A 19,382-nucleotide genomic window follows, 5' to 3' on the forward strand; every position below is an offset into this window, starting at 1 on the left:
CTTACCGCTTGTGCAAGTGGCTCAACATACAATGCAAAGAGCAAAGGGGAGAGCACACAACCCTGCCTATTCCCTCTTTCGAGGGAGATTCTATTAGTTAAACTGCCATTAACTTTGATTCTGGCTGTAGGCTCATGATATAGCGTCCTTATACATTGAATTGAATCATCCTTGAATCCAAAGCGTGCCAACACTTCATATAAATACACCCAGCTCATGATCATTTCTTCATTAAATTTGAACAGAAAACATAAATATTCTAACTTTCTGGTTGTGTATGGCGTTTCTCTGTGTCCCAGCAGTTATATTTTTTATCGACAGCACATTGGCAACCATGTATTTTAATTATGTGCAATATAAATAAAGCGCTTTGGATGTCTTATAGCACTGAATAAATGCAGAAGTTGCAAAAAAAAAGAGGCAGTCAAGCGTTTAAAGTTTTGGCTTTCTCACAATATTTACTCTTATATCTACATTTACATTACATTTAGCCATTTAAAGGATTTTTTTTGTTTGTTTGTTTTATCCAGGGCGATTTGTAAATGAGGAACATCGTTCAAGCTTTAGTGCCGTAAGGAACCCTGGTTCATACGTTAAGTGCTAATCATCTTAAATACAATCAGAGTACAAGTAGAATCTCTCCAGCTGCACAGACGAGTGCAGAAGTGCAAGTAATTGCAGGTGAAGCATTGTAGAGTGTCAGATGCCTGAAGAGAAGAAGCGAGCCCTGAAGATAGGAGTCTTCAAAAGATTCTTGAAGGCAGAAAGGGATGTTTCTGCTCCAACAGAGTCCTGATGTTCACTCAACCATCAGAGAACTACAATTATTAGAGCTAAAACTCCAAAAAGCTGTACAGGGTACTACAGTTGTTGAGTAAAAGTAGAAAAGTAAAACTTACGTCTCATACAAACTGCATTTAGATCATTTATGCAGAAAAACATGATAAAATTCTATATTTTTCATTATAAAACAATGACATGGACAAGAAAATAAACCTTTTCTACAAATGTAAAACTGTTTCTGTAGGAATGGTGTGATTGGCCGAGTTTGATTATATACAATAATATCTAATAAAATCTTGATATCAGCTTTAAACTTGTTAATCTGGTGTGAATATTAATGCAGAACTCTGGACAGCAGCAGCATCACTGAGTAAAGAACAGAAGATCTGCTGCCACCTAGTGGCTTTCTCCTAAACATCCACAACTTCAACAACAACAACAACAAATCTGAATACAAACAAACTGAAATGATACGGCTTAATCTCATGATATGAATCACTGTAACAACAGACATATGTGAACATATGAGGTTGCAAAGAAATCAGTTTCCATCCCATCAAATCTTTTGTTCTGGTTTGGGAGTCTTTTTTTATTCCCCCTCCTTTACTTTCTTCCTGAGCTGTCTATAAATCAGGTAAACAAACACAGTGGCGTTCACTACACACTGCGTAAAACCGATGGAGGAGATGCCATATTTCACATATAGGAAGCCGCCAATCGTCGGTCCAATCGTGCGAACTAAGGATTGGACGGAAGCACACAGTCCCAGCATTGTTCCTGAGGAGGAGCAGAGTGGTTGTAGTGAGTATTTTCTATTTTATTTCCATTAGAAAATAAAACAGAATCCCATACCAAATCCCACCTTTCACTTATAGCAGAGTAAATATATACATTGTGATTTCTTTCTTTGCTGTCACAGGCAGACGCAGGGGGAACTCACCGGTGTCAGAGGACGGGACGCTCTTCGTCAACATGCTGTCTGTGATGATATTAAACACACTCATGGAAAAGATCATTGGAGTGACGGTGATGCAGAACTGGAACACATTCTGCATGTAAGCCTGCACACACACGCACACAAAAAGATTGGAAAAAGAATGAAGGATTATTATATTCACAGTTTTTAATCAGGTATGCAGGAGGTAAAGATGAGATTATAGGTGGGATTATCGACTAGTAGGCAACTTTCTTCCAGATAAAACCTTTAAAAAGGGTTCATTATGGTCCCTCAAACTCTTAGGTGACAGATGAGAATCTTTACTGCAGCCGGAGATCGTCAAAAAAAATAAAGACAAAAACATGACCACAAAAAAAAAAAAAACAACAAGAAAACACTCCGTAATAAAAACTTGGAAATAAAATATATTTCAAGCTAAACTGAGCTGAAAAGCCGACGCAAAGAGGTGAGTCTTCAAACAGAAAGTGTCTGAGCAGCTCTGATGTGGACGGGGAGACGTTTCCACATTGTTATACAAGCAACCAGAAAAGCTCCATCACCTCTGGATTTAAAACTAGATCCCTGCAGGAGTAGCTGCTAAAAAACCTGAGCTCTGACTGGAACATGTTGTGTAGCAAGTTTGTCAAACCATTAGACCTCAAGGCCCACTATCCTGGTAGGAAAATCAAATTGAAAAATTAAATATAGATAATCAGAGAAAAAAAAAACAGATGTTTATTCAGACATCAAGCTCTCCGTGTCTAACTGATTTTGATAGAGCAAAACTGCCTGACTCTTAAATTAAAAGAAGCTGATACGCCACATTTTTACCCATTTTCATGGAATTTAGCTCTTTAGTTTTGGTTCTGTTTGCTGACAAACTATAAAAATACTGAATATCAGGATTTTTTGCTTCACAATTTTAAAATGAATTTGTTTCTTATTCAATTTTTTTAAAATAAATTTTAAAAAAAAATCCATTATAAAATTTTTGTCATTTTTTTATTGTTTTTATTGATCTTTTTACTTGTCTTCTTGGGCATTATAGCAGTAGAATGGTGATCTGGCAACAGTGTTGTTTTTCCTAATTGAAATTAGGAACAATGACGAGCAAAAAAAAAAAAAAAGTTTTTGCATTTTTTTGTTTTTAATTTAGAAAAATCAGCAATATCAAAGAATTGAATCACAATTTATTTCGAATCTGCACCCAAGAAATTGGAATAGATTTGGGACAAAAGCATATCGTCACAGCCCTAATTCAAACCCTGCAGGACAGTTGGCCTTGAGGACCAGAGTTGGGGATCCCTGCAACACAGCTTTAATAACAACTAATAAAATCTGTCATTGTATTCTACTCTACAGTCATTTAGCATCTGCTTTTATCCAAAGTTTCTGCTAAATGACTGTAGAATAGAACTGAGCTTTAATAACAACTAATAAAATCTATCATGGATCCTCAGATTAATACAAAGCCAGAAAAGAGCCACAGCAGAGAGGAGATGTGATCGATTCGTGTCCTCCTGGTCAACATACAAGCAGCTGCATTCTGAGCGAGCTGCAGATGAACCGACGGCTGATCTAAGCCATGATGATAAAGGGAGTTAATATTAGTCCAGCTGGAACATTATGAGTAGATGGATGACCTCCAAATCTTTTCTAGGAAGGCAAAACTTGACTTTTCCACTGGTGACCTGTCCAGGGTGTCCCCTGCCTCTCCCCCAGTGGTTGCTGGGATAGGCTCCAGCTTCCCTGTGACCCTTAATTGGACTCAATTGTCAAGAAAATGGATGGATGTCAATAATGACTCAAAGGTTTCCAGAATGTCCCTTAGGCAGTTTAGTAAAAGAGTCACCTTTTACTTTTAAAGGAACATAAGAAATGACAGTAAATAAAGAACAGAAGGGGACCAGAAATGGACCCTTGTGGGACTCCACAGCTGAAAGGAACAGCTGCTGAGGAGTACTGGTCTAGGCTAACAGAAAAAGTCCTGAAACTGGACTGAAACCAGTTCAAGACAGTAGGTGTGTTTCCATTACACCTTGAACTGTGGAAAAACTAAATATCGCAATAAAAACCGCTAAAGGAAACGCCTACATTTAAAAAAAATGTCACAAATATTGCTATAAAGGTTTTACGCTCTTCTAAAGCGTTTTTTTTTTTTTTTTAGATGTTTAGAAATAAAAAACACATCGCAAAAGTGTAATGGAAATATATTTTCTGCATTTATGCGTGCATGGATGTGACATGATCAGTTCATTTCCAGTAAAGATGGCGCAGTGCAGAACAAATATCAGCAAATTTTAAAGTTCTAGAAAAGAAAATGAGGGAGAAAAGCTTTCAAAATCCGTAGCAAATTCAGCAACTAGAAAACCCCAAAATAACGCAGCGTGGCTACCTTGCATAAGCCACAATTCTCGTAAAATCTTGTCAGTCTCACAAGATTTTACGAGAACTGAGGCTAATGCGCTAAACACTGTTCAATGGAAACACCTTCAAATCGCAATTGTTTGTGGAAACTTACAAATATTGCTTTCATTTTGCCAAAAAATGTAATGGAAACGCAGCTCTAATGCCAACACATTGCTTCACACAATCCCGACGGATCTGATCACCTGAATCAAAACCTGCAGTGTGGTCTAAAAGGATCAGAACAGCTGACTATGCAGTCAACCGTTAACCCCTTAATGACCATTTGGAGACTCCAAATGGCCACTTCGGGGAGCGAGTGAACATACTTACAATAAAGCACTCATAGAATAATAATTTTGGCTACTATTGTCACCAAATTTTAACTGGTCATAGGAAAGGCTTCATGCTACAGCTACATTTGATTTTCCAGTCCATATCTCCATCTCTCCATGTGCAGCATGTTGACAAAATAGAAGATAAATTCAGATGAGGGAAAAAAAAACCTGAAATTTCCTTGTGTTCCAACTTCAATAACTTTATGCTGGTTACAGTTACAAAACATTTGAAAGCTCAGGGTAAAACTTTAGTGTTATCTTTATAAAGAGACCATGCTTTTGAATATACCCCAAAGGGTTCAAGAACAGCATCTAATTTAATTTGAGTATGTCTTTTTTAGGCATTTTTGGCATTTTGGACTGTTAAAGGGTTAAAAAAAAAAAAAAATAAAAAGGAATGTAAAATTGTAAAAGTGTAAAACAAAAAAAGAAAATCAAATTCAGTATTGTGGCACAAACTTCCCAAAACCTCTTCAAAATGAGTGTATTTTCTCCAACACTTTAGAAAGACATGGAAGTTTAGAATAAGTATTAGTGGCATTTTTAAATTTTAATCCAATGTTGAAAAACAAGGTTGATTAAAACGTCAAAGCAAGTTCTGGGATCTTTAACAAGGAGAAAACGGTAAAACAAAAGGAAAAAATGTCAGAAAGATCTCAGAAATTTATTTCGTTTCTTACTTGAGCCAATCCCACACAAGCTGCAACTCCGATGGACAACAGCAGCAGCGATTTCTCCGAAAATCTTGCCGTGAGTCGCCCGATCACTCCTCCCTGGACAACCTGAACGTACATGATGACTTTTACTGACCTCATCCGGTATCATCACGCATCATCTCAGTCACTGAACATCAACCGGATTTCAATCTTACCATCTGAACAATGCCGAAGTAAGTCATCAGGTAGCCATTCTGCTCCGGCAGCAACTTAAAGAAGTCCAATGCAATGATGGAGAACATCACCTGAAAAATGCCTTCATAAAGCAGAGCATTTCTGCGTAGGGTTTACACTTTTTTATGTTTGACATAAATCAGTGTCCCTTTCCTCACCTTTTACACACTTTAGACAGTAATCCAAAGCAAATCAGCCTGATTTACATGTACAAGTCACCACCAAAAATACACCATCTGTGTTATCTGAGGCAGAGCATGAAACCTTTCCCCAGTTTTATAGTGTTTCATAAAACAAACATCTCTCACCTGATGGCAAACCTGCCACGACTTTGATGAGAAAAATTCTCATCACTTTTGGAAACTTCATCAGTCTTGTGATCTCTCCCAGACTGAAAACTTTATTGCTTTGGTTTTCGGCTACAGAAAAAAAACAGAATAAAACAGATGTTTATTCAGACATCAAGCTCTCCGTGTCTAACTGATTTTGATTGATCAAAACAGCCTGACTCTTAAATTAAAAGAAGCTGATACGCCACATTTTTACAGATTTTCATGGAATTTAGCTCTTTAGTTTTGGTTCTGTTTACCGACAAACTATCAAGTTGCTAAATCTTTGTCGGAACTGCTTGTGCATCGTTTTAGTATTTAAGTTCAGATAGTTTAAAGAGCGTAGAAACCTCTCAAGCAGCAGTGAGTTTGGCTTTTTCGTGGTAAAAAGAAGGTATGAGGAGCAGTTTCAGGCCAGTTTGTTCTGGTTTCAGGACAGGGCTTCATATTGTAGATGATAAGAAATGACACAAATGTAATCCTGGAAAACAGTGCCTGCAGAACACTTCACTTGTTAGATACTGTGTCACATGTTTTCAAGTATTTAAGCTCTTATAACAAAAGTGGAACAGTACAGAATGTGCTGAGCTCCTTTTTTACTTTGTTTGTGATGAACTTCCTTCCAATGACAGTAGCGCATCATATCAGATACATGTCAGAGGCTGATTTTACCGTTTTATGTGGATTGGAATGAGAGAGCCTCTGAAAAATTGGTCATTTGCACACAAATGTATTAAAAACATTAAAATAACCATATTTTAGAGGTAAATAACCAACAACACCTGCCAGATAGCATCATATCTAACTGGGACACAGACCAACAACTGCAGCTTGAGACATTTGTAAAGACTGAAAACCTTGACGTTTTGAAACATTTAGACATTTTCTCCTCGCATCACACATTTCTGATTTAATGATGATTTAGGTCCATAAATACTAGAAAAAAGGCTGGTTTTTTTTCCCTCAAAAAATGTATTTTTAAGGGATAATGTGCAAAAAACACTAACAAAAGATGCCTTATACCAGACTTAGCCTTAGCTAGTTTCCCTCTGCAGTTCCTGCAACAGCCTATTTGTTGAACTTAGATTAACTTAATTCAGTCACTTGCTATCAGGTCAAGGGAAATATGTCAAACTATTCTCATTTTTGTTGTCAGCGTTGTATTGTTCCATGCATTGGTGTAGTGGTATCCCAGAAAACACAGTTTAGAAACGGTGACATGTAGGACTACTCGACATAAATCCATCAGTATATCTGCTCATCGTCACATCATTTCTGCTCTTCGGGTTCAGGGAGGATGGGTTATGGAATAACTAAACCAGTGCTGGCACACAGACTGGAGAGAGAGACAGGCTCATAGACATATATATGTGTATTATGTCTATGTTCAGGCTGAAGTTAACGCAGCTGATGGCGAACTGCACCAGTGTAGCATACTGGTCACCTTATCTGTGCTGCTGGGCGACGTAGCTACATGTGTAGGGATGTTTGTAATTGTTAAAGCAGCATCACAGGGGGTTTAGAGGTGGGTTTACTCAATGCTGGCTGTAAAAGAAGTGGTATACTCTGTATACCTGTGTATGCCCTGGACTACAACACTGGTTCTATGGATGTAAAAGAGCTTCAGAATGGCTGAACGGTTTTCGGATAAACAGACATGTCTGTGAATGCAACAGGAAATATATGGTGGAAATACAAGATTTCCATGTTTGGATTAACAGATGTGTCCACAAAATAAATATGTCATCATGGGCATTTCTCACAGGAAATTTTTTTTAATGTTGACTGTTTTGATCAATATTGCAACGAGTTGCTTGTGCCGATTTGCAGATCAGCTCTGATCTGACTTTTCACTTAATTTCATATTCCTCTTTTCCCCTTTATGATAGCGGTCATGTTCTCCGCGTCCATAAAACCTTTTTCATGTTGCATCACAGCAGCAAGCGGAAACATTTTTCATGTTCATTTATTAAAGATAATCTAAGTTTTATCATTAGCGAGACGATTTGTTGCTGGTTCTCTTTCACAGTCTCTCAAACATGGATTAATATTGATTCCAAATCCTGTTGTTAAACATCTTTCAGTCTCAGTTCTTTAACTTCTACCAGCTAAGACACCATTTACGCCAGGGGTGTCCAGCCCTGGTCCCTGAGGGCCACAATCCTGCAGGTTTTCCATGCATCCCTGCTCCAACACACCTGACTCAAAAGAATCAGCCATTGTGCAGAAATTCCTTATCTGTTGGAACCATTTCATGTAAAACAGGTGTGTTGGAGCAGGGATACATGGAAAAACCTGCAGGACATCTCTCCTCGAGGACTAACTTCTACACCCCTGATGTAAACCCCAACTTATTCAAGTCTAACATTGAAGAAATTAATTTCTGTCACAAATAATAGTCTAGTTTTAATAAAACAACAACGATCATTTTAAATGATTAAAATGTATTTGAATAGTTTTAGCTTCATACTGGACGTCACCTTGCTTCTGTTAATAAGAAATAGAGTAAAGCCACTTATAAGGATGTCTTATTTAATACAGCTTAAAGTTCTCTTTACTGAATTTTGCTCCCGATGATCATATAATTGCCAAACAGCTGCGACTGGTTGGGTTTGATTTCACACAACGGCTGGACTTTCCTGACGCTCTTGGCCACCCACTTCTTCATCTTTTCTCCCAGTTTCTCTTTCCTGCTGTCTTCCCATTCTTTCTGCATCTTTTCAGCCTTGTGCCTGTACACGTTCCTCTCTGCCGTGACAGCTTTCAGCTTTTCCGTTCGGTGCCGGAGCGTCGCTCTGCACAGCTGGAGCTGCACGGACACCTGCGTCAGGCTTTGCCTCAGCTCCTCACACAGCTTCTGAGTCCTCTGCAGCTCTTGGTTCTGGCTGTACAGCTCTTTCTGTAAGGACTCCACTTTCTGGGCGGGCACCTCTCCGGCAGGCTTCCTGGTTACCTTCGGTTTCAGCTTTGGAATAACTATTTTCTCCACTACCTGGGTGTCAAAGAAGCACGAACCTGTGCATTCCAGGAGTTTCTCCTTCTGCATGCGGAGCTCTCTCTCACATCTTTCGAACTGACGCTTCAAAGCCCTCGCTTCATTTTCGAACAGGCGCCTCTCTTTCTCGAGTTTCTGGTTCTCCATTTTCAGGTGATGGATTTGCTTCACCTGCTCCTTGTACTGATTGTCCTTCTTGTTCAGGCTCGACTGCTGGGAGATGATCCTGCCAGACAACTCGGAGGATTCGCTCTGGCAGCGCAGCCACTTTTCACTCAAGCCATCTCTTTCTTTGACCACCTGCTCCAGCTGCTTCTTCAGCTTTTGCTGCTCAGCTCTTTGATTGACAGCTTGCTGCTTGGCTGTCTTTAGCGCCGTCTTCATCGACTCAGCGTCTTGCTTCAGGAGCTCATTCTGGTTGCACTCCCTCTGCAGGTCTTTGTTCTGGGCACTTATCTTCTTGCCCAACACCTGCAGTTCATTTCTGCTGTGCACCAGCTGGATCCCGAGGAGCTCCCTGTTTTTTTGCACATTGTGGACCTTATGCTGCTCCTCCTTTAACTGTTTTCCATCAGCCATGAGAAGCTCAACCTTCCTCCTTAGAGCTTGGTTTTCCCTCTCTAGGACATCGTTTTTCTCCTGCATGCAGGTGTATCTGCGCTCCATGTCGGGAAGGATGGAGGATAAGACGTGCTGATGATAAGCCGACATGGGGTGCATCTTTCCCAGAGGCTTTTCATTAGTTTTAGAAGGCAAAGTCTTTATAGGATCCATCTTTATTGCTGGTTGCAGCATAAAAAAATGGTGAAGTTAGATTTAAAACCTCTTGTCACCGTGGTAACCGGGATCCTTGTCATTTCATAACATTCCAAGAGAAGCAATGAAACAAAGTGTGTGTGTGTGTGTGTGTGTGTGTGTGTGTGTGTGTGTGTGTGTGTGTGTGTGTGTGGGTGGGGTGAGGGGGGTGGGGGGGGGTAAATAAACTAGTTTATTTAATTACTTGCTGCCAAGTTATTGTAACTTTTTACCAGTATTTAGAGTTAGGGATCATTTTGCTATGAGAGTTTCCATCTCTCCGTTGGCGGTGCATGCCCGCACCACAACCTGCTGGTCACATGACCCTGAACAAACACTAACATCCAGCGTGTGCAACTTGTTCCCAGTTTAAGCTTTCTGGATACCTTCAGTGTCGAGGTTGGATAGAGATCTGAGTGGATATGAGGACTGAACGAATGTCCTTATGTCTGCCGTTACTACGTGCTAACATTAAAAACATTAAACTTACAGCAGATGGCGTAACCAAATATTTCATGCTATTTTTGGCATCTATACAAAATCAACCATACGTTTTAAACTATAATATCACAATTGATGTTTTCCTAAACAGTCATAAAATGATCTGAACAAACTTGAATAATTTGAAGGACTCCCATGAGCACTGATACGCTGAACAACTCTCCTCTTTCTGGGCTTTTTCTGTCTTTTTGTTTGTTGGGGGAATAATCTCTTGCTGTCTCCTGAGCAACTATGTTTAAGACAGCCAACCACAACACTACTTTTCAGCTTTTTTAGATGCAAAATTCATTTTCTAGAAGTTTTGTTCTAGTCATACATGTCCCACCAGCCTGTCTGAGGCCCAAACATGAGAAAATTCTGTCAATTTTCTCATTTGTTTCCTTCACATTTAAGAAAATGTCTCCTCAAATGAGCAAGTCTCACATTTTTCCCTTTGTGACCTCATGAAAGGAAATAACCACTCCCCTCTAGTAGTGGATGCTGCTTTTTACCCGTCTCCCGGCTAGCTGAACCTGCCGTCTAAATCACCGAGCAGGCGGCAGCGAAAGCCGCGTCCTCTCCCTGAGAAGGGTGTGGACGGGCACCGCTCATTAACATCTAAAGATACAGAAACAGCACATTTTCAATAAAGCTCACTCATGCAACTTTTGGAGACTAAAATTAAGGACCACGGCTGGAAAAACATTTTTGTTGGAACTCTGACAATCATACAAAATGATTGAAAAACGTACAAGATTGCAACTCTATGAAAATCAAAGAAAAGTCTCTGAGGATCGACACTGAATGTCTGCTTTAGGAACCTTTTGTTTTCACTGGAAGGATGTTGCAAAGTTCAGCGATATTCCTAAATCCATAAAAAACTTCCAGGATCCAGGCGGTGGTCCAGATCCCTCCCAAAATCCAATCATTTGATCCTTATTTCCTTCTGGAAACGTCCTGAAAATGTGATTAACATCTGTCCATATCTTTCTGAGTTATGTTTCCATCAGACAGACAGAACTTCAGAGAGACGGGTTTTAGATGGGACCCTCATTTACAGATTCACAAACAGCTGAAAACATCTAGAACTGTGAGTGGAAGCATTTCTTACATTTCGTGCTGCTCCTGGAGGCTCCAGCTTTTGTAGATTTTGGGATGAAAGTTAAAACCAACAACAAACTGAAGGCGCTTCCTGCAGCGCCAACACAAGCCGTGAACGTCTCCCTTGAAAATACGACACACAAACAGCAGCGTTAGGTGAACATACATCCATCATTAATGTTTATTTCCAGCTGCATAACATCAGTAATTGTTGCTGCACTAGTTAAGTCTTGATTATTTGTATAAATGTTCTTTTTTCCTCTGAACTGCTGATTGGAGCAGAGAGGCTGTGTTTCATATTGTCATCATTAGAAATCGAGTTGGGTTTTAATTCTTAGCATACAAACGGCACAGAAAACCACACTCACCTATAGCGTGTGTTCAGCTGACCGCCTAACGTGGAGCCGGCTATCATACCGATGCCAAAACACAAACCCAGCTTGGATAAAGAATCAGCTCTTTTCTCAGGTTCTGACAGGTCCGTAACCACCATCTGACAAGCTGCAGACAAGAAGAGAGGCGTTAATGCAGGTCAAACAACACAGGAGGCTTAATAACAATAATATTACACTGATTATTTGATTTATTTGGATTAATGGCATCCATGTTTAATTTACTTCTCTTATCTATAATACATAGAACCACTTTGTAGGCATTTCTAAATAAAATTACACACATTTACACATTTACAAAACATAAAAAATAAAATAAATCAATTATAATAATGATTAAATTAATGACAAGAACTTGATAAAGACTAATAAAAAATAAATAATATAGAAACAAACATCTAAATAAGAGGGAATAAAAGCAAATAAATGTATAGAATAGAATAACTAAACATACAGAAATAAAATAAATGCCAGAAGTGTTTTTATGCAAGTTTGCAACGCCAGGCGTCGAGGAGTTAAACTGTAACTAATGCTGAATTCAGTTAGAGCACTAAATATCCAACTTTTAGTGTTTTACTACACTAAAACTAAAAAAATAAGAATATTGTAGCTTTTCTTAATGAATAAATAAAGATGACTAAAAAATATTTGACCTATAGCTAATACCAATGTCCAGATGTAGTTCTGTTCTAAATATGAACATAACGGGAACAAACAGGGAAAGTTTGAAAACAGTTATATAAATAACATTTCAAGAAGAATCAGACACGTTCTTTAATATTCCCAAACAAAACAAGCAACTTTAAATGTTTTTCCTAAGAATTCATACTTTGTTGGAGTTGTAGACGTGAAGGGAAAAGGTTGAAAATAAAATATGGAAATAAATAACCCCAGAAAAATGTCCTGTTAGCAGTGACTGAGGAGGATTTGTACGCGAGTGATGCTCACCGGGCATGACGTGCATAAAAATTGTGGGGAGTTTGTGGATGAACAGTAAGATGGGATGATCCGCAATGGCGAGCAGCACGAAGAACACGACCGTTGCAGCGCACGCTAGAGACAAGGCTGCTCGTGCCCCGAAGAGATCTGCAAACCTGCCAACAAGACGAAACAAAAGCCCTGCAGCCACGCATCTCTGCCCGACAGAAACAGAATGCTGAGTCATGCTTACCTTCCAAACATGGGACCCCCAACCAGCTGGATCACACCTACTGTGGTTTGCAAATAACCAAACCACAAGGTGTCAAAGCCCAGTTTCTTCGCCAAATACTGCAAAAAACAAACAAACATGAAAATACACACATGATACACAAAACGTATCATATAAACCAGAAACATTTTAGTTTTTCTCTTATCTCTGATTTTTGTCTGGATTGTACAACAACAGAAGAAAGCGTCTAAGCAACAGATTATGCTTGTAGTAAACAAAAACAAATGTTTGGACCTATTGTCTCACTGGTAGCGCTGCACCTCTGAACCTTTTAGCAACCAGCCTCATGGAGCCGCCATCTTGGATAGTTTCACTGAAGGTTTGCCGTCCTCAGCGCCAGTGTGTGTTAAATAAACGCCATGTCCACACAGATGAGTTAAGGTGTATTTACTCAAGTCTTTACAACTTCTTGGTAGTTGCATGAAGCAGAAAAATAGGTTTTACACTGGTGGTTTAAACAAGGGAAGGCTTGCAAATAACCCAAAATGTAAAACCTGTGTTTACTTTGTTTAGAATCATGTCCTTCTGACATGCAGTCGTGGAGAAAACACACCATTCGGTTTGAGGTTTTAATGCATTATGACATGATAAAATGATATATGGCCTTAGAGGAAGAAATTTTAGGCAGATATAACTTGAGGTGAACAACGTGTGACATACTACACCATCCACATTCATTTACACAAAAACTAAACCAAAATGTAGAAGTTGTGTCAGGAAAAACCAAAGTCCAGACCTGCTTCTATGGAAAAAAAATGGGCAGGTTCTGCTAGTTAAATGTGTGTAATTAACCAGTCATCATCAGTGTGATCACCTTGAAGAAGCATAAGATTTAACAGTTTGTTTTTCTGCATGATTTCTGTGTTTAAGTCAACGGCAAGGAGGGAAAACATCAGCAATGATCATTGAGCGAGATGTTTTTCTGCTAAACTTGGAGAAGCTACAAAAGACCCAACAACTTCATCTCTAAAGACCTCAGTTAGCATATTAAATGTTAAAGTTCAGGCAGGGCAAGTGGCAAACAACTAAGCAAACATGCAAACACAACACCACTGGAACAAACTCCTCAGGACAGTTGAGACCAAAGTGGAGATGTTTTGGTCAAGATGCTCAATGGTACGTTTGGAGAAAACAATCACAGCATATTGGCCCAAACACCTCGCACCAACTGTCAAGCACGGTGGTGGAAGGATGATGATTTGAGCTTGTTTTGAAGGGCCAGGACAGCATGTGCCAGGAGTCAAATAAGAGCTCTGAAGATTGTCTGCAACTGTGTCATAAAACAGAGCAATGACCCCAAACTTTATGAGCGACAGATAACGTCCTATAATTTTAACTTCAAGTCATTTCTTCATTTTTCATGCATAGTTTCTGTATTTTAAAAGAACATGTGTGCAGAATTCATATGACTAGTTTCACTTCCCTTTCACAATTATGTCTGACACTTCAACAACCTTCACAACAATAAAAATCAAATAAAAAGAGCTTTTAATGAGAAGTTAAAACCATTGTTTTGTGTCATATGAACAGAAACCACAGGTGTAATATAAAAATAATCTGGTTTACAGTTCTATAGTAGCCTTTGAAATGTATGCATGTGGCACTCACTCGGCCGGAAAAGAAAGCAAATGCTTCAGGGTCATAGTGTGCCATCTGCAGGATATCTATAATAGTGTAAAAGTCATATAATGTGAGTTGAAAGACAATTCTGTAACGTAAATGAACTCCTACTATTCTAAGTCTGACGTTGACGAATGTGACTTTAGGTCATATTTAAAGAAGGCGTTGGTCAGAAATCTGCCAGTGAGTGTCTCTTATTTGTTTAATGAATTACTTCAGATTCATTTCACTTGTTAGGTCAGAGGTTACAGCTGCTTAAAGATACTACCACTAATTCAGGTCAAGGTATGGTTTACCTTTTATGTCAGATTATATAGATCTGACATTGCTTTTATGTATATATATATATATATATATATATATATATATATATATATATATATATATATATATATATATATAAAACGAGACTGAAGTTAGCTTCCGATTCGCAGCTTCCGATTCGCAATATGTGTAAAGGGCAATTCCACTGAATTTTTCGGAAACAACACCACATTAGACCAGGTCCTGACACAAAACTATAACACTTAGACTCTTCACATCTGGGCTAAAATATTCCACATACTATGCAGATTCATCAAAACATAGTGTCTTATTTGTGAAACCTTTATTCTATTTGTGAAAATGCAAATAAGGCTCATTTAATGACATTTTTGGCATCTGGACCACATTACACCAGGTCCTGACAAAAAACTACAACACTTAGACTCTTCACACCTGGGCTAAAATATTCTAAATAATGTGCAGATTCAATAAAACATAGTCTCTGATTTGTGAAACCTTTATTCTATTTGTGAAAATGCAAATAAGGCTCATTTCATGACATTTTTGCCATCTGGACCACATTACACCAGGTCCTGACAAAAAACTACAACACTTACACTCTTCAAACCTGGGCTAAAATATTCTAAATAATATGCAGATTCAATAAAACATAGTGTCTGATTTGTGAAACCTTTATTCTATTTGTGAAAATGCAAATAAGGCTCACCAACTGCAGCTCTAAAGATAAATAAAAGAGATGTTTTAATATGTTAGGTTCCAGATATACTGGGGCAAACAAGTAAGAATGACATTTGACTCATATAATTTTCTCATAACTTTAAAACACATTTAACTACAAGAAAGAATGGTGTCTTCAATGTACTGCAAGAGAGTGATAACATCAGTTGCCTCACACAGCTACTGTGTGTTACACAGTGGAATTAAAAAGACTACTTATTGTAAAAAAAAATTGACATGCTGGCTAATGGGGAAATATTACAAGCATGCTTCAAGATTCACATAATGCAAACATTTACATTTAATTTTGTTGTTTAAAAATGAGAACGGAAAAGTATGACTGTCTTGTATTACAAAACTGTAATTGGATACAAGATGATAATCTGCTAAACAAAATATCAAATGGGTTAAAGTTAGTACAATATAAAAAAAATTCCATAATTTCGCTTGTCACAAAATGAATGAAAAAAGAAATGTTTAACAAATCAGAGACTATGTTTTATTGATTCTGCATATTATTTAGAATATTCCAGTCCAGATTTGAAGCGTGTAAGTGTTGTAGTTTTTTGTCAGGACCTGGTGTAATGTGTTCCAGATGCCAAAAATGTCATGAAATGAGCCTTATTTGCATTTTCACAAATAGAATAAAGGTTTCACAAATCAGACACTATGTTTTATTGAATCTGCGTAGTATGTGGAATATTTTAGCCCAGGTTTGAAGAGTCTAAGTGTTGTAGTTTTTTGTCAGGACCTTGCGTTATTCCTGTCCAGCGGCGTCTCGCTGTCATCCTGCACATTTCACGACAAGCACGGAATTTTCAGCTTCGTGCTCTGACATAACGATAAAAAGGTGCTTACCGGTGTTACAGAAAATTGTAAAAACATCCAGGTGATATCCAAAGCGCCGATTATGTACACAATGAAAATAATTTTCATCTTCCTCTGCTGGTCTGAAGCATTTCCCGGAGAGGAAACTGAAGATTTGGAAGTTTCTTCGGTCATTTCACCTCTTCGACTCATTTTAAAAAAAAAAAAAAAAAACAATTTTAAAACTGCGCCTCGAAAGCAACGTTAAGGTTATTTCCCCGCAAAGCATGTAGAGCATAAGTGTGTGAAAGTCAAGCTGTGACTGCGGTGAGGAATGTCTTTGGCAGTAAAAACCGTCCTTTTACCTGGTGAACTTTCACATAAACTACTGTTTTCTAATCTTCCAGGGGTTGCACTTTGAAACAGGGAGGCGACAAGGAGGTGTTTACTTGTCGGACAAACTGTGCTAGTTTTCACAAAAAAGTACAATCCAAAAAAGTTTCCGGTTTTTACTTTGTTAACCGGAATAGTTGGAAGTTTAGCTGATTTTATCATCCACCGGAAATACAGAGGGGCGAGCGAACGTGAACGCCTCTCAGCTGGAATGTCTATGGACCGTTGGTCATATGCGACGTTCAAGTGCTCCAAGAAAAATCGTACTTTCAAAATAAATGTATTTTCTGTGTTTAATTTTCTTTTGAAAGTCCCTTATCCTTTAAATAATTAAGTATGATTAATAATTAAGTAGTAATGATTACTGTCTCTATCAATTTTTTCTATGAAAAAAAAAACACTTTTACAACTTTACATTATATTGCCATTGCCAACATAACATTACAATTTCCTGAAGAAGATTCATCAATATATTTATTTATTCATTCATTATCCTAATCGCTTAGTCCAATTAAGGGTCGCGGGGAAGCTGGAGCCTACCCCAGCGGTCTTTGAGTGAAAGGCTCAATGTATGTCTACATACGAAATTACTTTTACCTTTACCTTTTATTGTATGTTTTTAACAACAACAACAAAAAAAAAGGAAAGTATGTATATATGTTACTTTCTCTGCATGCCCTTACCTTATTTGTAGAACAGTCATAAAATAACTCTAGTTCTACTTTTATATTATTATTCAGTGTTTTATTATTTTTATTATTCAGCACCTTATCTCCGAAACAAGTTCCTAGTCTGTGAATTGTTCAAAGACAATGGCAATAAAAGTCTGTCTGATTCTCTGATTTAATTTAATTTAATTTAATTTAATTTAATTTAATTTTTATTAAGAATAGTAGAACTAGATATGTTTTTAAAGAAATATTGGTTTAGGACACTCGCTAGTATTAAAATCAAATAATTGACATGTAGTTTTAAACGTATAATTCTGAAAATTGGTGATTCTTCATGACAGGAGGCATTTATTTTAACAAGTTGCAATTAGCTTGTTTATTTATTTTATTTTATTTTATTTTATTTTATTTTATTTACATTTGAGTAAGATGCACTTTATATTGCTTGCATGTCATTCATCCTTAATCTAATGTTTACAGATGTCTCATACCAGGTCCAGGGGAGGCATCAGTCTCTTTTCTGCAACACTATAAGATGGTACATCAGCTTCCAGAGAAGCTCACCCAACTTCTAAACTGAGTCTAACTCAGCCTCCAGTGATTGACATTGCTTATTTGATCAGTTTATAATTGAACTGAGTTATGTTGGAAGTTTGATTTGCATAAGTTGAACAGAGAAAAGGGTTTTACTGCCCCCTTGTGGCAGAATCTGGGACGACACGTGAAAAGATGTGCTCAGTAATAATCTTAAATGAGAAGTTGATAATTATAGTACTGACAATTATTTGTTTTTAAGTTGTTTTATTCTTTCATGTATCTTTTTTATTGTTTTGTTGAATTGTTGGAATTGTTAAGCCCCAACTATGAGCTTTATCCAAAAACAATGTATCAGGCCTCATCTTTAAGATAGAGAGAGAATCTGCTTCCTGAACGGGAACTGGAAGCTGGTTCTGTCAGGGAGGTGCCTAATAACTGAGATCTCTGTCTCCTAATCTGTCTCCTAATCTACTCTCAGGAACGAAAGAAACCATAAGTAAACCTGCAGTATGAGGGTGAAGTGCTCTGCTGCGAAAACGTGGACCTCTGAATCCTTTAAGATACAATAAAGCTTGGTAACAGAGAGCTTTGTATGTGAGGAGTAGAATTTTAAATTCTTTCCTGGATTATACGGAAGTCACGAGGAGAAGCTAAATTTGTTAAATGTGATGTCTCCTGCTGATCTTAATGAACCCTCTTTGCAGCATAAAGGTTCCACTGGAAGCTTTTCAGAACTTGTTTTGGAACATCCCAGAAAAACTTTCACTGTTTCTATCATTTGTTCAGGACATAGGATGTTTACAGAACATGGCATGATACCTTTGGTGGTCTTTGGTGTGTTTCTGCATACATTATGATCAGGGCCGGATTAAAAGTGCAGAGGCCCCTGGGTCCAGAGTGTTCAAGGAGCCCCCTTCCCCACCGCAACATTATGAAAATTGTGAATGATACAATGTGAAACGACATTTCTAACATCTCTCAGCCAGTGGTACCAATGGCAATACACTAGAAACTATCTGGCTTTTATGTACATTTTGTTTCATGTCCAAACCACTGGTGTTTGCTCTATGTGGGCCCCAAACAGAGGTGGTAATTCCTGGTCCAGAAAGTAAAAGTCCTGTCTGGCAGCTGTTCCATCCAGTCACCAAACAAGCTTAATTTAATGAGCAGAGTTTATTTGCCAGGTAAACGAGCCTGTTAGTGAAAATACCTGTTCTACATGTACAGGTAGATCCAAAAACATGGCAGGACTTTTACTTTCTGGACCAGGAATTGCCACCTCTGGCCCCAAGTGGGCGTGGGCCCCTGGGCCTGTGATCATAATGCCCACTGGATAATGTGGCCTTGATTATGATGTATTTTTGTCAATAAATTTAATTCAATAAGCACATAAGATGTTAGATTCACTTGCATTCGGGCATCTGACTTTTACTGAGATTTATACTGAATATTTCAAACCAAACTGTGGCTGAAATTATACTTTTTAAAAAACATATTAATAATAATAGGAATTGCTTTACAGTTCACCATCTCCTTAGTCCTCAAACACCTTTTTTTAATATACAATTCCTGCTGATTCCTTCTGCCTCCTCCAGCTTCTCCCGTGGGTTTATTGCACTTTTATTTTGAAATCCGTGAGAGCCCTCCTCCCGGAAGTGCTCTCCATCATGTCTCTGTGGTTATGTGGAGGTTTGTA

The 19,382-nt window shown here is 38.1% G+C and overlaps 1 protein-coding gene across 1 annotated transcript; it reads right to left on the reverse strand.

The window, feature by feature from the left end:
• Positions 1 to 1,372: 1,372 nt before the first annotated feature.
• slc67a1 (solute carrier family 67 member 1) lies at positions 1,373 to 16,298 on the reverse strand (the record flags this gene model as incomplete). Its single annotated transcript, XM_079264735.1, has 10 exons — positions 1,373 to 1,560; positions 1,724 to 1,844; positions 5,145 to 5,246; positions 5,336 to 5,436; positions 5,663 to 5,773; positions 11,065 to 11,177; positions 11,423 to 11,555; positions 12,395 to 12,540; positions 12,618 to 12,715; positions 16,137 to 16,298. The coding sequence occupies 10 exons, from the start codon at positions 16,296 to 16,298 to the stop codon at positions 1,373 to 1,375; spliced, it is 1,275 nt and encodes a 424-aa protein (XP_079120861.1).
• Between the last annotated feature and the right edge of the window lie 3,084 nt (positions 16,299 to 19,382).

The sequence above is a fragment of the Telmatherina bonti genome (assembly GCF_933228915.1).
Source record: "Telmatherina bonti genome assembly, chromosome: 1".
In the NCBI taxonomy this organism is placed as follows: Eukaryota; Metazoa; Chordata; class Actinopteri; order Atheriniformes; family Telmatherinidae; genus Telmatherina; species Telmatherina bonti.